Here is a 17835-nt window from a genome sequence, read left to right on the forward strand (position 1 = left end):
CTATTTGGATTCACTCTTAAAAGTAAGGGAGAATTATATGTCTTTGTTTTTTACCAGAAAGCTTGAAGGGCTGCAATAATCTTGCTAGAGGGTTGTTTAGATTGTTATCTATTAACGACACTTCCACCCAAGACAGTACAGCATGTTATATCTCTACCCAGGATTAGAGTTATGACACACTCTAGAGTTAAGATCACACTCCTTTGACCAGTAATAAAGTCACAGTCCTTCTACTCCCCTAATCTGTAACTAGCTACCTAACACATCCACGGTTCTTCCATGATATGGCCGCCAACCTAGCCCCATGCGGATCACTCCCACTGTCTTTCTGACTGCATTTTAGGGTGGTTTTTAAAATGCATGTTTTCAGTTCCTACAAACCCCTCAGTGTCTTGGTCCAACAGTCCACCCTCAGTTCCAAAGCAGAGACTGATGATCAGTGTAGACTTCGTAAACAAGGCGACCCATTTTGTTTGGAGTGTATCCGATCTGCTCTTGATTCTCGGAACAAGAATGTTCAAAAATGCTAATCAGCTGGCACTCTTATCAGCAAGGTCTGTCTATGGTTGATATTTAAGGAGGGACTCCAGGATAGAGAGGGGCTTGTGATCCTAGGAAAATACTGACCCTCTCTGGGTCCTTCTTTCGATTGTCAAACAAGTGTCCTTAGGCTCTCAGATTTGAGCTGCCTACTCCAGAGAAGCCAAATCAGAAACCTCTGGAAGGTGCGTGATACTGGACCTAAGATGATAGGGCTGGGGAAATCAGGGTGCTGAGCCGAAAGCCCTCAGCGGTGGGCGGTGCCGGGAGCAGGCGGAGCTTAGCTGGGGACGGAACCACACTGGCTGCCTAGCGGCTGAGCAGAGGCGAGTACACACAGCTGCAGAACCGAGCGGAGAACGCTAACTGGTACCAGAATTTGAGCTTGAGCGTGACTCCGAGCCAGAGCCCCAGACTGCCGCAGGTAGCTACCGCCGCCCTCCCTCCTTCTGCGCTGGGGCACGCCACCTCTTCTGTCCCTGAATGGCAGGTCTCCCCCGGGTGCATTGCTGGGTCCTTTCCACGCGGCTTCCTATCGGGGAGACGTTGGATGGGCTGGGAAAACACAGAACCTCCCCAACCTTCCCATCTTGGTTCCCACTGGCCATAGTGGAGGCTAGGACCCGGACTCTCTTCGTTTAAGTGGGTGCTCCCGGGCCCTGACTGCAGGCCTTTCACTCAGTGGGCACCGAGCATTTGATATTGGGAGGAACCGCAAAGCTAGGCCTTTGGGAATCCAAGGATGAGAGAGTACTGTCCCTGAACCTCCGTTATCCCCTCTAGAGTAGCCATAAAAATCTGTTCTACTCAACCTGAGGGGTGCAGGGAGGCTGCTGAATTTACAGTGAGAAGATGAACTGCGTACTGCAAAGCGGGATAACCTGTGACCAGAGACTTTCCTGTGTGCAAAATGAAAGCAATTGCTTGAAGCACAAGGAAATACCGAGCAGCAGAGCCTTGGTGTGACCTAAGAGCAGTGAGAGAGAGAGAGAGAGAGAGAGAGAGAGAGAGAGAGAGAGAGAGAGAGAGAGAGAGAGAAACAGAGAGAGAGAAACAGAGAGAGAAACAGAGAGAGACAGAGAGAGGGACAGAGAGAGAGAGAGAGAGAGAGAGAGAGAGAGAGAGAGAGAGAGAGAGCACGCCCAGAACAAAGCAGATGTCCCTGATAGGCCTGCTCGTTCAGGTTCCCCTAGGAGGGCTTTTTTTCTGGTCAACACTGATTTCTGTACGGTTAAGTACCTGGCTGGGTCATTGCTTTCCTGGAAGAGTTCTTTGTTTCTGTCCCTGCACATGGGGCTGGGGGTCAGGGGTCAGGCTGGTGCAATTACATTTTACTGCTGGGTGGAGTAGGGCTCTGAGTGAGGCAGAAAAGGCACACCGTTTCTCTCCTGGCCAGAGATTCACTGTGTACCTAAGCTAGGAAGTAGAAACAAGGTCTAACAATCCTTTATGCGATTTTTAGATACGTTTACATTTTATCATAAGTCACTGCTGGTTTAGGTGACAATAAACAGACCCACCTCAGCTGATGCTTGGCTTGCACCCCAGAAAACTAAGCCCTATCCCACTCTGCTGGGCTTGGGGGGGCTCTGCCAGGTTGGTTTCTGAGGCCTTGAGTGTTCTGATGCCTGCAGGAGTGGATCTCTGGTTTTATACATGCACGACCCCATTCAACAGCACCCCAGGGAACTCTGCATTTGAGGGAACAGGGTTCCCAAGTCTCTAGGGTTCCTGCTCAGTTCTCAGTTCCTCAGTGGCCTTTGTGGAAATCTCCATGTTTTCTTAGAGTACCACTCAGTATTCCTGTCCAGTAGCTACCGTGCCTTAGCAATGGGTCAACACCAGGACCGGACATAACCATAGCGGTGAATCTGACGGAAGAGCAGAATTAATAACTGTTTGTGCTGTTTTGTTGAGGCAGAGGCTCATACTGTAGACCAGGCTGGCTTTGGACTCCCAAGGGCTTGTGCGGTTATCGCTGTGAGTTACAGCGTCCAGCCTGAGAAGGACTTTACGTGTGGTTTAGGCCAGAACTGGGAAAAGAAAGGTCCTTAGTTTTTCTTGGCCTTGCCTGTAGCCACACTAAAATTTAATAGACAAGGTAAAACACAAGCCAGGAGGTATGCAGGTGCAAATTTTATCTCTGACACAAATTATTGGATTGGTGAGTATCTTCTGGAACTCCAGGTTATTGTCACTCTCAGAAGAGAGCTTCCTGGAGATATTCTGATCCCTCAGAGTCCCTTCCCTCGGGGTCTGCGACACTAGCAGACCTCAGAACAACAGCAACCAAATCCCTACCCTAGGGGAGCTCATCCTACTAACGTGCTTAGAGACAACGATGCGTGTGGGTGTAAAGTTGGTACATGGCGAGTGAGACTGAGAAACCTACTTTGGAGGTTCAGAGGACACCTCCAGAAGTGTCCCAAGGTTGCTTTGTGGATGCTGTTGTTTGTTGAGACAGAACCTGTTGTGTATCAGAGTTTGTCTTCAAACTCACTGTGGAGCCAGTGATGGCCTTGAACTCCTGATCCTCCTACCTCTACCTCTGAAGTGCTAGGGTCACAGCGATGAGCCCCATATCTGGTTTATGTCATAGGGTAATTGAACCTAGTGCTTTGTACGTGCTAATCAAGCACTCTTATCAGATGGGCAATATCACCAGTTATCGCAGTTTCTGATTATATCCGTGTTCTGGTGTTCCCAGATAGGGAACTAAGCAGAAACACATATTTGTAGCAGACACAGAGGCGGGTTATTAAAGGTCAGGTTGTTTCCAACTGGGAGGGAGCAGGGCTGGAAAGGAGTTTAGCTGCTCAAACGTTAAAGGTTCACAGAGGACCAGGCTTCTGTCGCACAGACTGGCCTTTCTGCCTCATTTTCATAGCGTGGGCTTTTTCTCAGAGGTCCTATCAATCCATGCAGAACTTCATGCCTGGTGTGTCTCGTTAGCACCTTAAATTTCCATCCAGAATGTGGGCTTCAGCCTTGTGATGAGCCATAGGTCCCTTTCAAACACTGCAGCAGGAGGAACAAGAAGGGCTGGCTATGCAGAGAAGGTGATATTTGACAAGAGACACAGAAGAGGTGAAAGAGTGAGTGGACCAGACTTGAAGGGGACATGATGGGTGGACTTTGTACCCCACAACCTATGCTTTGGAGGCAACACTCCTTCCTCTCGCTGGGCCTCTGGGTAGCTTTGTCCACTCCCACCTGCTCAGATTGTTGTTTTTTTTTTTTTTCTATCTGCTCCAAGGTCCTCAGGATGCTGAGCGCCCGATTCTTGGTGCCCCGGCTCTTCTGCCTCCAGGGCAGGACTGCCCCATACTCTACAGCGGCTGCTCTCCCGAACCCAATCCCAAACCCAGAGATCCACTACAACCAGCTGTTCATCAACAACGAGTGGCATGATGCGGTCAGCAAAAAGACCTTCCCCACGGTGAACCCCACTACCGGCGAAGTCATCGGGCACGTGGCTGAGGGTGACCGGGCAGATGTGGATCTGGCTGTAAAAGCTGCCCGGGAAGCCTTCCGCCTGGGGTCCCCATGGCGCAGGATGGACGCCTCAGAGCGGGGCCGGCTGCTGAACCGCCTAGCTGATCTCGTGGAACGGGATCGCGTGTACCTGGCCTCACTGGAGACCCTGGATAATGGGAAACCTTTTCAGGAGTCCTATGTCTTGGATCTGGATGAAGTCATCAAGGTGTACCGTTACTTTGCTGGCTGGGCTGACAAGTGGCACGGTAAAACCATTCCTATGGATGGTGAACATTTCTGCTTCACCCGCCATGAGCCAGTGGGTGTCTGTGGCCAGATAATCCCGTGGAACTTTCCACTGGTCATGCAGGGCTGGAAGCTGGCTCCAGCACTCGCCACGGGCAACACTGTGGTCATGAAGGTGGCAGAGCAAACCCCACTTTCTGCTCTGTACTTGGCCTCCCTCATCAAAGAGGCAGGGTTTCCCCCAGGAGTGGTGAACATCATCACTGGCTATGGTCCCACGGCAGGAGCGGCCATTGCCCAGCACATGGATGTGGATAAAGTCGCCTTCACAGGCTCCACCGAGGTGGGCCACCTGATTCAGAAGGCCGCTGGTGATTCCAACCTCAAGAGAGTCACCCTGGAGCTGGGTGGGAAAAGCCCCAGCATTGTGCTGGCAGACGCCGACATGGACCATGCCGTAGACCAGTGTCACGAAGCCCTCTTCTTCAACATGGGCCAGTGCTGCTGCGCGGGATCCCGGACATTCGTGGAAGAGTCCATCTATCAAGAGTTTCTGGAGCGAACTGTGGAGAAGGCCAAGCAGAGGAGAGTAGGGAACCCCTTTGAGTTGGACACCCAACAGGGACCTCAGGTGGACAAGGAGCAGTTTGAGCGAATCCTGGGCTACATCCGGCTGGGACAGAAGGAAGGGGCGAAGCTTCTCTGTGGCGGTGATCGTTTTGGGGAGCGTGGCTTCTTCATCAAGCCCACAGTCTTCGGGGACGTTCAGGATGACATGAGGATCGCCAGGGAGGAGATCTTCGGGCCCGTGCAGCCTCTGTTCAAGTTCAAGAAGATCGAAGAAGTAATCCAGAGAGCCAACAACACCAGGTACGGCCTGGCTGCAGCTGTGTTCACCCGAGACCTGGACAAGGCCCTGTACTTCACCCAGGCCCTGCAAGCCGGGACGGTGTGGGTGAACACCTACAACATTGTCACCTGCCACACGCCCTTCGGAGGCTTTAAGGAGTCGGGCAATGGCAGGGAGCTGGGGGAGGACGGGCTCAAAGCATACACAGAGGTGAAGACTGTCACCATCAAGGTTCCTGAGAAGAATTCCTGAGATTGCCCACCTTGGAGACCCAACCCTGTCCTGCAGCTTCACAGCATCCAGACAGCAGAAGACAAAATTTGATCTCAGCTTGAGTTCCCAATGATGTGTTACAAGAGCTGTCAACAAATAATTAAATCAGAGCTATCCTACTTAAAGCAGAGGCGGTGGCTGGGCTCAGAGTGTAGCTCATCGCATCCCCAGCTCCCACTTCACAGATGAGTTTGCCAGGAAACCTTAGGAGTCTCCAGAAGGCAGACATGTTCAAGACCATTGACTGGCCATAAAAAGGAATGATGGACTGATCTGGGGCAAATGAACAATCCTCAAAAACAGAATACCAGCCTCATGTAGAGTTTGGCAGGGACTCGGGGGTGGGGGTAGGCGGGGGATTGGAGGAACAACTGCTTGTGGATACAGGGCTCCTCTTCGGGTGATTTTTGAAAATGTCGTGAAATGGGGTAATGGACATAGCTGGACAACTTTGCAGTTGTACTGATTTACTACCAAATTGTGCACTTAATTAGGGTATAGAAATTACTTTCATTTTAAAATTAAAATAAGCTCAGTGTTCAGTTTGCAAGTCTATATCTATGTTTTTCTTTATGCTGAACATTTTACTGTCTCTGACCCAGAGAGGATTGTCTTAGTCAGGGTTTTTATTCCTGCACAAACATTTTGACCAAGAAACAAGTTGGGGAGGAAAGGGTTTATTCAGCTTACTTTTCCACATTGCTGTTCATCACTAAGGAAGTCAGGACTGGAACTCAAGCAGTTCAGGAAGCAGGAGCTGATGCAGAGACCATGGAGGGATGTTTCTTACTGGCTTGCTTCCCCTGGCTTGCTCAGCTTGCTTTCTTATAGAACCCAAGACTACCAGCCCAGGGATGGCACCACCCACAATGGGCCCTACCCCCTTGATCACTAATTGAGAAAATGACTTACAGCTGCATCTCATGGAAGCATTTTCTCACCTGAAGCTCCTTTCTCTGTGATAACTCCAGCTTATGTAAAGTTGACACACAAAACCAGCTAGTACAATTGACTCCTTGTCAACTTCACACACACACACACACACACACACACACACACACACACACACACACTACTATTAAGCCTCAACCCTTACTTTCTATTTCATCTCCAAGATCTAAATAACTTTTTAAAAAAAGATTTATTTATTTATGTATATGAGTACACCATTGCTCTCTTCAGACACACCATAAGAGGTCATTGGATCCCATTACAGATGGTTGTGAGCCACCATGTGGGTGCTGGGAATTGAACTCAGGACTTCTGGAAGAACAGTCGGTGCTCTTAACCACTGAGCCATCTCCAACACTCTAAATAACTTAAAAAATCCCACAGTCTTTATATATTAAAAGTTCAATCTCTTTAAAATATCCAATATCTTTCAAAATTCTAGGTTTTTAAAAAGTTCAAAGTCTCTTAACCGTGGGCTCCACTAAAATACCTTCTTCCTTCAAGAGAGAAAAATATCAGGGCACAGATATAATCAAAACCAAAATCAGACTCCAACTGTCCAATGTCTGTGATCCACTCACAATCTTCTGGATTCTTCCAAGGGCTTGGGTCACTTCTCCAGCTGCTGCTGTCCTTGGTACTGGCATCTCCAAAACACTGTGTTCCGCTGCAACTAGGCTTCACCAATAGCCTCTCATAGACTCCCCTCATGGTGCCAGGCCTCAAATCCTTTGCATGACCCCTTCAAGCCCTGGGTCATCAATTGCAACTGAGGCTGCACCTTCACTAATGGCCTTCTGTGGCCTCTCACAGTGCCCAGCCTCAGCTGTTCTTCGCGACTCCTCCATGCCTTCAAAACCAGTACCACTTGGGTGACTCTTACACATTACCAAGTCTAGCCACTGCACAAGGTACAACCTGGGCTATCTCTGGAACACAGCCTCTTTGTGCTCTCAGAAAATACTTCCCAGAAGATGTCACTTCAGTGATGTTGGTCTCTTCTTAATCACCACTAATTTCTTAGCTCCAGTTAATTGGCATCAATAGTCCCAGTAATTCAAAGGTTTTGCTTTAGTAGTTCTGATATCTTGTTAATCATAGCTGATCCTTCAGCCCCAGCTAACCAAAACCACAGACTCTTCACACTCAAAATAGCAACAGCCCTGATAAGAGTCTTTAATTTTCCTTCTGAAATTTCACAAGCCAAGCCTCCATCTTCTTCACTGTTCTCAACATTATCTTCCAAGCTCTTACAGAACATCCCATAGAGCTCTTAACATTCCAATGGCTCTTCTAGCTCAAAGTTCCAAAGTCCTTCCACTGTCCTCCCCAAAACATGGTCAGGTTGTCACAGGAATACCCCACTCCTGGTACCAACTTTTGTATTAGTCAGAATTCTCTAGTCACAGAACTTATGGGTAGTATCTATATAGTAAGGGAATTTGTTGATGACTTACAGTGTGTAGTCTAACTCCACAACAATGGTCAGCAGCAGCTGTGAATGGAAGTCCAAGGATCTAGCAGTTGCTCAGTCACACAAGGCAAGCAGGTAAAGGAGAGTAAATCTTCCTTCTTCCAATGTCCTTATGTAGATATCCAGCAGAAGGTGTGGCTCAGATTAAGGGTGTGTGCCATCACACCTGTATCTGGGACTTGCTTTGTCCCAGTTGACCTTGAACTCAGAGTTCTCCCTGTCTTAATCTGGGATTCATAGCCAATCTGCCTCAAGATCTCCAAGCCAAGATCCAGGTCAGAAACTTGTATCTACCAGCTGCCAGATTAGGATCACAGGTGAGCCTTCCAATTCTGGATTGTAGTTCATTCCAGATATAGTCAAGTTGACAACCAGGATCCAGGTAGTAATCTCTACCAACTTACCCACACCCCCATGTTTCTAGGATTCATTTTGATTTCTCTTAGCTGATAACTAAGCACAAAGACCCATGGGAAATGCCTGTTCTGCCCAGAGCCGGTCCACACCTGTCGTTTGGGGACTTTCACTGTCATCCTCCTCACCTCTACTGAGTCTCCTCATTGGGAGAGCTTTGCTAGCTTCTAACCTCAGAGTCACTGTTTATTGTCAGTCTTGTTGCCTGTACACACACACACACACACACACACACACACTATGGTTGGTAGCCAAGGAAAATTCAAGTCTGCAGGTCAAGGTCAGAGGCTGAAGCCAAGCTGTGTCCTTGTCTTCTATGGTGATAAATCATGGTGCTAACAGATCACTCCTAAAGGCTGCTTCTTGTGAATGCTACACCCAGTGAATGTGCCACAGCCTGTGAATGCTACACCTTGTGAATTCTATGCCCTGGTTGTCTTTTCAATAACCTATCATCAAAACAATTTTGTTTTTCAGAACATCTTACGTAGCCAAGGATGGCCTTGAACTTCTTCTCTCTTTCTTTTCTTTTCTTTCTTTTTTTGTTATGGAAAAAGTGTCTATTTTGAAGTTATTTTAACTTAGAAATAGAAAACCTCATAAGGAGGAAAGAAACAAAAACCACAAAGCATCCCAGCAATGTTTTACGTCATGAGCTTGTCACCCCCTCAGTGGTTCACTCGTCCCAGGATGAGAAAGGACTCAGCCACCCACAATAATGTCATCAATAGGGATGTGGATCTGTTTCACGAAGGAGCCAGTGAATCCCTTGATAGAAAATGCTATCTCTGCGGCCATGGCAATCTTCTGGAACCTCTGTTCTGTCAGGTTTGGTGTATCTTTTAACCAGCGGAATTGAGTCCTTTACAAACTGCAGACTTGGCTGGACAAACTGCATTACCTGATTCATGTTTGTGGGACGGCGTTTGAGAGGGTAGAGACATGTAGAGACATGTAGAGACATGTAGAGACATGTAGAGACATGTAGAGACACGTAGCTTAGGGGAGAATTGAGTCCAGTGAACTTCTGATACTCCCCTTCCACCTCCTGAGTGCCTAGATTACCGGTCTGCACCTCCACACCCAGTTTTATGAGGTGCTGCGGGTCAAATCCAGGGCATTGTGAGTGCTAAGCAATCGCTCTCCCAGCTGAAGTCTATCTCCCATCTTCCTTCACTATTGTAATGACGGCCGTGACATGGGTTTGGTCTGAAACGGCTTTTCAAGGGTTGTAGGTTTGTTTGCGTCTCTTCTCCCTTTCTAGGACACCACCGCGCCTGTGAGACTTTTCTAACGCTGACATGACCCTAACTCTATGCACGTGTCTCTCTCTCTCTCTCTCTCTCTCTCTCTCTCTCTCTCTCTCTCTCTCTCTCTCTCTCTCTCTCTTTTGGTTTTTGGATTTGGGTTTTCCAAGACAGGGTTTCTCTATGTAGCCCTGACTGTCCTGGAACTCACTCTGTAGACCAGGCTGGCCTCGAACTCAGAAATCCACCTGCCTCTGCCTCCCAAGTGCTGGGATTCCCCCCCCCACCCCCCACCCCCCGGCGTATGCACTTCTCTTAAGAGGCCATCACATCCCCCCTCCCCCAGGGCACAGTAGTGAGGGTTTCTGAGTATGATGGCGAATTTTCATTGTCAGCTTGACTGGCTTGTTTCAGCCTCCCAGAGAAGTTTAGCCAAATTGAGAAAACCCACCCTAAACTTAGCTGGTGCCATGCTGTGGCCCGGGCATCCAGACTGAATCAGAGAGAGGAAAAGAAGCAGCCTGTGCACATTATTATGCATTTCCTCAGGACTGCGGACACAGGGTGAGAGGGACTTCACATCCTGCTGCCATGCCTTCCTGGCTGGCATAGACTGTATCCCCTCAAAGGAGGAAAGGAGGCGTCCCTGAGCATTGGTGCAGTGCAGCATGTCTGGACTGCAAGGCTGAGCTGTGGTAGATAACTGACATTTGGAGGCCCTCCATGCACCCAGACATCCTTTCTACTGACGTTCACCAAGCTCATACTTCCGTGGTCAAGCACGGTACCAGGGCTCCTTACATACCACTTGGGCCTTAATACAGTACTGTAAAGTAAGAGTGCTGATTTTTGTTTGTTTGTTTGTTTGTTTTGGTTTTTTTGTTTTGTTTTTTGAGACAGGGTTTCTCTGTGTAGCCCTGGCTGTCCTGAAATTCACTCTGTAAACCAGGCTGGCTTCAAACTCAGAAATCCGCCTGCCTCTGCCTCCCAAGTGCTGGGATTAAAGGCGTGCACCACCACTGCCTGGCGAATGTTGATTTCTAATTAATTTTTCCAGGAAGCAAGTAGAAACTGAGAAGTTTACTTTTTTTTTAAAAGATGCATTTATGTGTATGTATGGGTGCCTGTGTCTGCATGCCATGTGTATGTATGGGTGCCTGTGTCTGCATGCCATGTGTATGTATGGTGCCTGTGTCTGCATGCCATGTGTATGTATGGTGCCTGTGTCTGCATGCCATGTGTATGTATGGTGCCTGTGTCTGCATGCCATGTGTATGTATGGTGCCTGTGTCTGCATGCCATGTGTGTATGGGTGCCTGTGTCTGCATGCCATGTGTATGTATGGGTGCCTGTGTCTGCATGCCATGTGTATGTATGGGTGCCTGTGTCTGCTTGCCATGTGTATGTATGGTGCCTGTGTCTGCATGCCATGTGTATGTATGGTGTCTGTGTCTGCATGCCATGTGTATGTATGGTGCCTGTGTCTGCATGCCATGTGTATGTATGGTGTCTGTGTCTGCATGCCATGTGTATGTATGGTGCCTGTGTCTGCATGCCATGTGTATGTATGGTGCCTGTGTCTGCATGCCATGTGTATGTATGGTGCCTGTGTCTGCATGCCATGTGTATGTATGGTGCCTGTGTCTGCATGCCATGTGTATGTATGGTGCCTGTGTCTGCATGCCATGTGTATGTATGGTGCCTGTGTCTGCATGCCATGTGTGTATGGGTGCCTGTGTCTGCATGCCATGTGTATGTATGGTGCCTGTGTCTGCATGCCACGTGTGTATGGGTGCCTGTGTCTGCATGCCATGTGTATGTATGGGTGCCTGTGTCTGCATGCCATGTGTATGTATGGGTGCCTGTGTCTGCATGCCATGTGTATGTATGGATGCCTGTGTCTGCATGCCATGTGTATGTATGGTGCCTGTGTCTGCATGCCACGTGTGTATGGGTGCCTGTGTCTGCATGCCATGTGTATGTATGGTGCCTGTGTCTGCATGCCATGTGTGTGTATGGGTGCCTGTGTCTGCATGCCATGTGTGTGTATGGGTGCCTGTGTCTGCATGCCATGTGTGTATATGGGTGCCTGTGTCTGCATGCCATGTGTGTGTATGGGTGCCTGTGTCTGCATGCCATGTGTGTGTATGGGTGCCTGTGTCTGCATGCCATGTGTGTGTATGGGTGCCTGTGTGTGCATGCCATGTGTATGTATGGGTGCCTGTGTCTGCATGCCATGTGTGTGTATGGGTGCCTGTGTGTGCATGCCATGTGTATGTATGGGTGCCTGTGTGTGCATGCCATGTGTGTGTATGGGTGCCTGTGTCTGCATGCCATGTGTATGTATGGGTGCCTGTGTCTGCATGCCATGTGTGTGTATGGGTGCCTGTGTCTGCATGCCATGTGTGTGTATGGGTGCCTGTGTGTGCATGCCATGTGTATGTATGGATGCCTGTGTCTGCATGCCATGTGTATGTATGGATGCCTGTGTCTGCATGCCATGTGTATGTATGGGTGCCTGTGTGTGCATGCCATGTGTATGTATGGGTGCCTGTGTGTGCATGCCATGTGTGTGTATGGGTGCCTGTGTCTGCATGCCATGTGTGTGTATGGGTGCCTGTGTCTGCATGCCATGTGTGTGTATGGGTGCCTGTGTGTGCATGCCATGTGTGTGTATGGGTGCCTGTGTGTGCATGCCATGTGTGTGTATGGGTGCCTGTGTGTGCATGCCATGTGTATGTATGGGTGCTTGTGTCTGCATGCCATGTGTGTGTATGGGTGCCTGTGTCTGCATGCCATGTGTGTGTATGGGTGCCTGTGTCTGCATGCCATGTGTGTCAGGTGCCTACAGAAGCCAGGAGATAGCATCAGATACCTGGCAGCTGGAATTTCAGGTGTCTGTGAGCTGCCTGACATGGGTACTGGGAACTGAACTCAGGTCTCTTGGAAGAACAGCAAGTGCTCCTAACCACAAACCCATCGCTTCAGCTCTGAGCAGCTTAATAAACAGCTTATTTGGGCCAGTTTTCCATGAGCATGCCTGAAAAGCCAGACAAGGGAGTATACGCAGGAATCCACCTAATCCAGCCTCCAGGCCCCCAATCCACAACGGCTGAGCCTCAGCCACACCTGCCCTTATCAGCTCAGACACCCCCTAGGAACTTCCATTTGGATTGACACCATTACAGGTATAGGGCTGATCGCTGGTGGTCTCCACTTTTACTAATTTGCTCAGATCATTCGTTGACCCGAAAAAGAAAAAAAGTCCTGATTATAAGAAGACCACTGGGAGAAAGCAAATCAGACAGACAGCCCTGCAGGGCTCACCCTCTGTAAGCAAGACAATTACAGAACAGGATGACATGAGCAGTCACAAATAGGAGTGCAGAAACCAAGGCACCAAGAGACCACTAGAGGAAAGGGATGTATTTACCAAGTACCCACAAGGCACCAGCTCACCCAGAGCTCCCATCTGCCCTCCGGTATTCCATGGAGATGCTGTCAATGTCTGTTAAGCAGCTAAGTAGAGCAGACACCACCTGGACCCTTTTTTCTCTCCTCTGCTTTCTCCACTCTGTTCACCACAAGGGCAAGGCCCGGCAGGAATGGGACACAAGATCCTGATGGATAAGGAAGTGACAAGGCCATTGGTAAGGTGTAGGCCTTCTGGGAGAGGGAGGGCAGAGCCTGTGAGAACTCAGAGATGGAGAGACAGGTAAGCTGTTCCCACAGGAGCAGGGAGACTGGGGAACTAGGTAGTCAGAGGTTGGAGCACTCTGGCCAGCACCCTTAGAAGCCATGCCCCACGATAGGAAGCCCTGTGAGGCACAGGTTCATATTCACTTTCTATAGGCCACTCTGCTTCCATGTGGACAATGACCTTGGCGCAGACTGTGTAGGACACTGTTACTCTGTCCACTATGATATTAGCTTGACCAAGTTGTGGTATAGTGGGAGAGCCTGGCCAACTATGAAGTAGGGTAAGGTAACAGGGGGCAGATTGGTGCAAGAGGAGAGTCAAAGGTAGCTCTTGTGGTTGGGGTGTATGGGGGTGCCAGCTACCATAAAAGGGAGCCTTGGATCTAAGGCTATAGCTCAGCAAATGATTGCCTAGCATGCATGAAGCACTGGTCCCCAGTGCCACATACAATCAGGCTTGGTGACGCACACCTGGAATCTAAGCACTTTAGAGACAGAGGCAGGAGGACCCTAAGTTCACAGTCATTTTTTTGGCAATATTCTAAGTCTGAGGCCATCCTAGACTACATGAAAACCTGTCTCAGGAAAAAACCACACAGGGAACCTTGCTGGAGGAGCAGGCTTAAGGACAGGGGAAGGTGGTCAGCTTGTCTGTTTATTTAACACCTTTTATTAAGTGTTTCACTGTGTGCTGGGAATTGTGCTAGGTGCTGGGGATACAGCAGGGAACTGGACAAAACTGTGCAAATCCCAACTGATGGAGGAGGGAGACCATAAGGAAAATACACACAATACAGCCATCGTTCCATAACCACAGGACACTGGTTCCAGAACGCTAGTGGACATATTCATAAGGCTCTCCTGTTGAATGGTGCTGTGTCTCCATCTAGCCAGCTACATCCTTCCAGACACTTTACAGCCAGCCACAATGATGAGCCTTGTGAGAACTCTCTGCCCAGGAGTGGGGGTGGGGGAATGAGGTGGGGAGTGGGGGTGGGGTGGGGTGGAGATGACCTCTCAGCTAGGAGGCCACCAAGGCAGAGCTCACAGGCAGCCCTGACTTATAATGGCGTTCAGACTGCAGGAGAGCATTAGGCTCTACTGAGCCACTGTAGCAAGCCTGCTGTCGGGCTCCATGTCCTGAATTCATTACGCTGCAGACACCAGAGCAATGTGGTTTCCCTTAATTAATTAAAATATCACATAATAAGTCTCTCTGATTTAACATTCACGAGTTCCCAGTGAAGCCCGAGAATGAGTAAAGTCATTAGAGGGGACAGTTCCCTGCTGCATGGCTCTGAATGTCTGCCCTACATCCTCAATCCTGGGAGACGGGAGAGTGGCAGTTTCCAAAGATAGGAATTAATTTCATTGCAAAACCTGTAGGAAAACTATCCACCTTACGAAGACCCAGCGTTCTGGTGGTCTAGGGTAATAAGGGAACACCTTTGGGGTTGAATACAGGCTTTAGAGTCACTGTGGTATCCCCTTACCTGTGGAGAATACAATCCAAGACTCCTCCAGAGACAACTTTCAGACTGTGTCGTGTGTACGTGTTTGTGCAGATAAACGTGTATGCGGCACATGATCGTGCAGGTACATCCGTGAGTGTGTGTACCTGTGGAAGGCAGAGGATCTCAGATGCCATTCTTCAGAAGTGACCTTAATTTGTGAGCCAGGGTCTCTTATTGGCTGGCAGCTTGCTGATTAGGCGAGGCTGTCTAGACAGTGAGCCCCAGGGATCTACCCATCTCTGCTTCCCAGTTCTGGGATTACAGGTTTGCACCACTGTGCCCTGCTGCTGCTGCTGCTGCTGTCTCCTCTTTGTCCTTCCTTCCTCTTCCTCCTTTATTTTATGCATGTGAGTACTTTAGCTGTCTTCAGACACACCAGAAGAGGGCATCAGATCCCATCACAGATGGTTGTGAGACACCATGTAGTTGCTGGGAACTGAACTCAGGACCTCAGGAAGAGCAGTCGGTGCTCTTAAGCGCTGAGCCATCTGTCCAGCCCCCACGCCCAGCTTACGTGGGTTCTGTGGGTCAAAGTCAGGGCCACAGACCCGTGCAGAAAGCACTTCTACTATCTTCTATATACATGCCTATACATGCCTATGATAAGCTGAGTTTATGAATTAGACATAGTGAGCATAAACAACAGCAATAAAAATTATAAGAGCTTAAATATGTTATAATTAAAATGATGTGGATGTTACTGCTTTCTCTCTACACTTCTTCTGGGCAGCCGGTGGCTTGGCCTTCGGCTGCTCGTTTTATTCTGCCCCCTAATGACTTGCATCCTTCTGGTACCTGTTCCCCTTCCTCACTCTGTCCACGGGCAAACAAGAGCACAGAGTAGTAAGAGATTATATCACTAAAATGTATGAATAGTGGGACCTATAAGTCCAGAAGTCTCAGAAGGATCAGGCTGGGAACAGTGGATGGTTAGGGCTGGTTTAAAAACTGTGAGCAGGGAGCTAGAGAGATGGCCCAGTGGTTAAGAGTGTTTGCTCTTATAGGGGACCTGGGTTCAGTTGCCAGCTCCCACGTGGTGACTTACAAATATCTATAACTCCAATTTCAGGGGACCTGATGCCCTCTTCTGGCCTCTGTGGGTACTACATGCGGGTAGTGCACAGACATGTATGCAAGCAAAAAAAACAAAAACAAAAACAAAAAACCTAACAAACACCTTCAAGTAGAGAGCTAAGCATGATAGCACCTTTAATTCCAGCACTCTGTCAGCTGAAGCCAGCCTGGTCTATATATGGATTTCCAGGCTAGCCTAAATTACAGGGTGAGCCTGTTTCTAAGCCACATCAACAAAACAACAACAGAAGTTGGAACCAGGTAAGGAGGTAACTACTGCCCAGGTATGCAAGGTGAGGCGAGCTATGTGGAATTGGCTAACGGAAGCAGAAAAAACGGGCGAGATGCACACAGGTTGACGCAGCTGGAGGAGGGACCCAGACCCAGCACCTGAAGCCGCGATCCCAGGATAGAGAGCAAGGGGCCCATCCTTAAAAACATTCACCTCACAGTGCAGGGCTTGCAACATCACGAAGTCTGTAAAAGCAGGGCTGGGGTGCAGGTGGGTAATCGTGCCTCCAGATGGCGACAGTCACAGCATATGCTCTGGGTCTCAGAAGGGATCCTTGAAGCTTTCCCCAGAGTGAGAAACCACTAGGCTGACACCCACATCCACTTTTTTTTCACATCGATGAACATCTCAGACAATGCATCGCACATTGTTTACCCATGTCATTCCTAAGTGTGGCACACAGCCCAGCCCCAGAAGGTCTCCTGCATTCAGTGCAGATCTGCAGTGACCCAGTGATCACCTCCACATTGTGCCAACCGCTATCGGGTGAGGTACTTCTACCTCCTTCGCCACAGCCAGGTGCCTCCAGGGTGACAGCCTTCTGATGTCATTTCACTAGGCATCTGAGCACATCGGCTCCTCCTCTATTCATAGGGATATTAATAGATGACTCTCAGACATGGAAATATTCACAGTGGGGGTCCTGAGCAGGACACTTCGAGTGTAGACATAAGTAGATCCCTGTGGTAGTGTGGCACTGTTTGGAGGTGTGGCCTTGGAGGAAGTGTGTCACTGTGGGCGTGGCCTTTAAGACCCCCCTCCTAACCACATGGGAGCCAGTCTTTTCCTGTTTGCCTTCAGATGAAGATGTAGAACACTTAGCTCCTCCTGCACCTTGCCTGCCTAGATGCTGCCATGTTCCTACCTTGATGATAATGGACTGAACCTCTGAACCTGTAAGTTGGCCTCAATTAAATGTTGTTTTTATAAGAGTTGCCTTGGTCATGGTGTCTCTTCACAGCTGTAAAACCCTAACAAGGCACCCCCCATTTCTGATTTTATACAGAGAAAGGCTTTCAACATATTCACTTGAGGACACAAGTGAATGTGTTACATCTCCTCTCCCTGGTTCAGGGTCATCCTGGGGAAAGTGAGCCAGGGAGACAGCTCTCAGTTCTGTCCTGCTCAAAGGCCTTCGCACGGGGCAGGGCACCTCCTCTCTGAGCCTGGCTGCTGTGTAGAGACTGGAAAGGCAAAACTCCCTGCTCTCCCAGCTGTGGCTGGGCTCAGTGCCTCATGAACGTTCAGGCCTGAGGGACCCCAACCCTGAGGTTAAGAATCTGCAGTCAGCTGGGCACATGCCTTTAATCCCAGCACTTCGGCAACAGAGGCAGGTAGATCTCCGTGAGTTGAGGCCAGCCTGGGTCTACAGAGTGAGTGCCAGGACAGCAAGGCTGAGCAACCCTGTCTCAAAAAAGGGGTGGGAGGGGGAGAGGAGAAGGAACCTGTTTTTCAGACAAGAAAGCAGATATTCTCCTTTTTAATTTTCCCCATTAAGGAAGGGAGGAAAGCCTCCCTTAAGGACGAATGCACTGTGCTACAGTGTGATTCCACCACCTGCAGATGACACCTGCTGTCCTTTCTCCAGTGTGACAAGCAAAAATCAGGTGTCTCCCCTCTATCTGCTGGGAGGGAGAGTGGTGGGTTAGTGGGTGCACAGCTGATCAATGGGTCCCACCTACAGCGAGGACTCCTCGTCACAGGGAGAAGGTGGGAACAGAAGAGCCATCGGAGATGTTCACGTGAGGTGATGACTTTACAAAGAATGACAGGGTTATAGTTTC

At 49.2% G+C, this 17835-nt stretch overlaps 1 protein-coding gene and 1 pseudogene across 1 annotated transcript; one reads left to right on the forward strand and one right to left on the reverse strand.

Moving 5' to 3' along the window:
* The first annotated feature begins 824 nt into the window (after positions 1-824).
* Aldh1b1 (aldehyde dehydrogenase 1 family member B1) lies at positions 825-5931 on the forward strand. Its single transcript, XM_052176419.1, has 2 exons — positions 825-964; positions 3797-5931. The coding sequence occupies exon 2, from the start codon at positions 3806-3808 to the stop codon at positions 5363-5365; it is 1560 nt and encodes a 519-aa protein (XP_052032379.1). The 5' UTR covers positions 825-964; positions 3797-3805; the 3' UTR covers positions 5366-5931.
* A 2996-nt stretch (positions 5932-8927) lies between these two features.
* LOC127679888 (protein transport protein Sec61 subunit gamma-like) lies at positions 8928-9135 on the reverse strand (annotated as a pseudogene).
* Positions 9136-17835: the final 8700 nt, after the last annotated feature.

The sequence above is a fragment of the Apodemus sylvaticus genome, chromosome 3 (genome assembly GCF_947179515.1).
Source record: "Apodemus sylvaticus chromosome 3, mApoSyl1.1, whole genome shotgun sequence".
In the NCBI taxonomy this organism is placed as follows: domain Eukaryota; kingdom Metazoa; phylum Chordata; class Mammalia; order Rodentia; family Muridae; genus Apodemus; species Apodemus sylvaticus.

Excerpts from the sequence above, each read along its gene's own strand:
- Aldh1b1 (XM_052176419.1), top strand. The coding sequence starts at position 3,806 with ATGCTGAGCGCCCGATTCTTGGTGCCCCGGCTCTTCTGCCTCCAGGGC.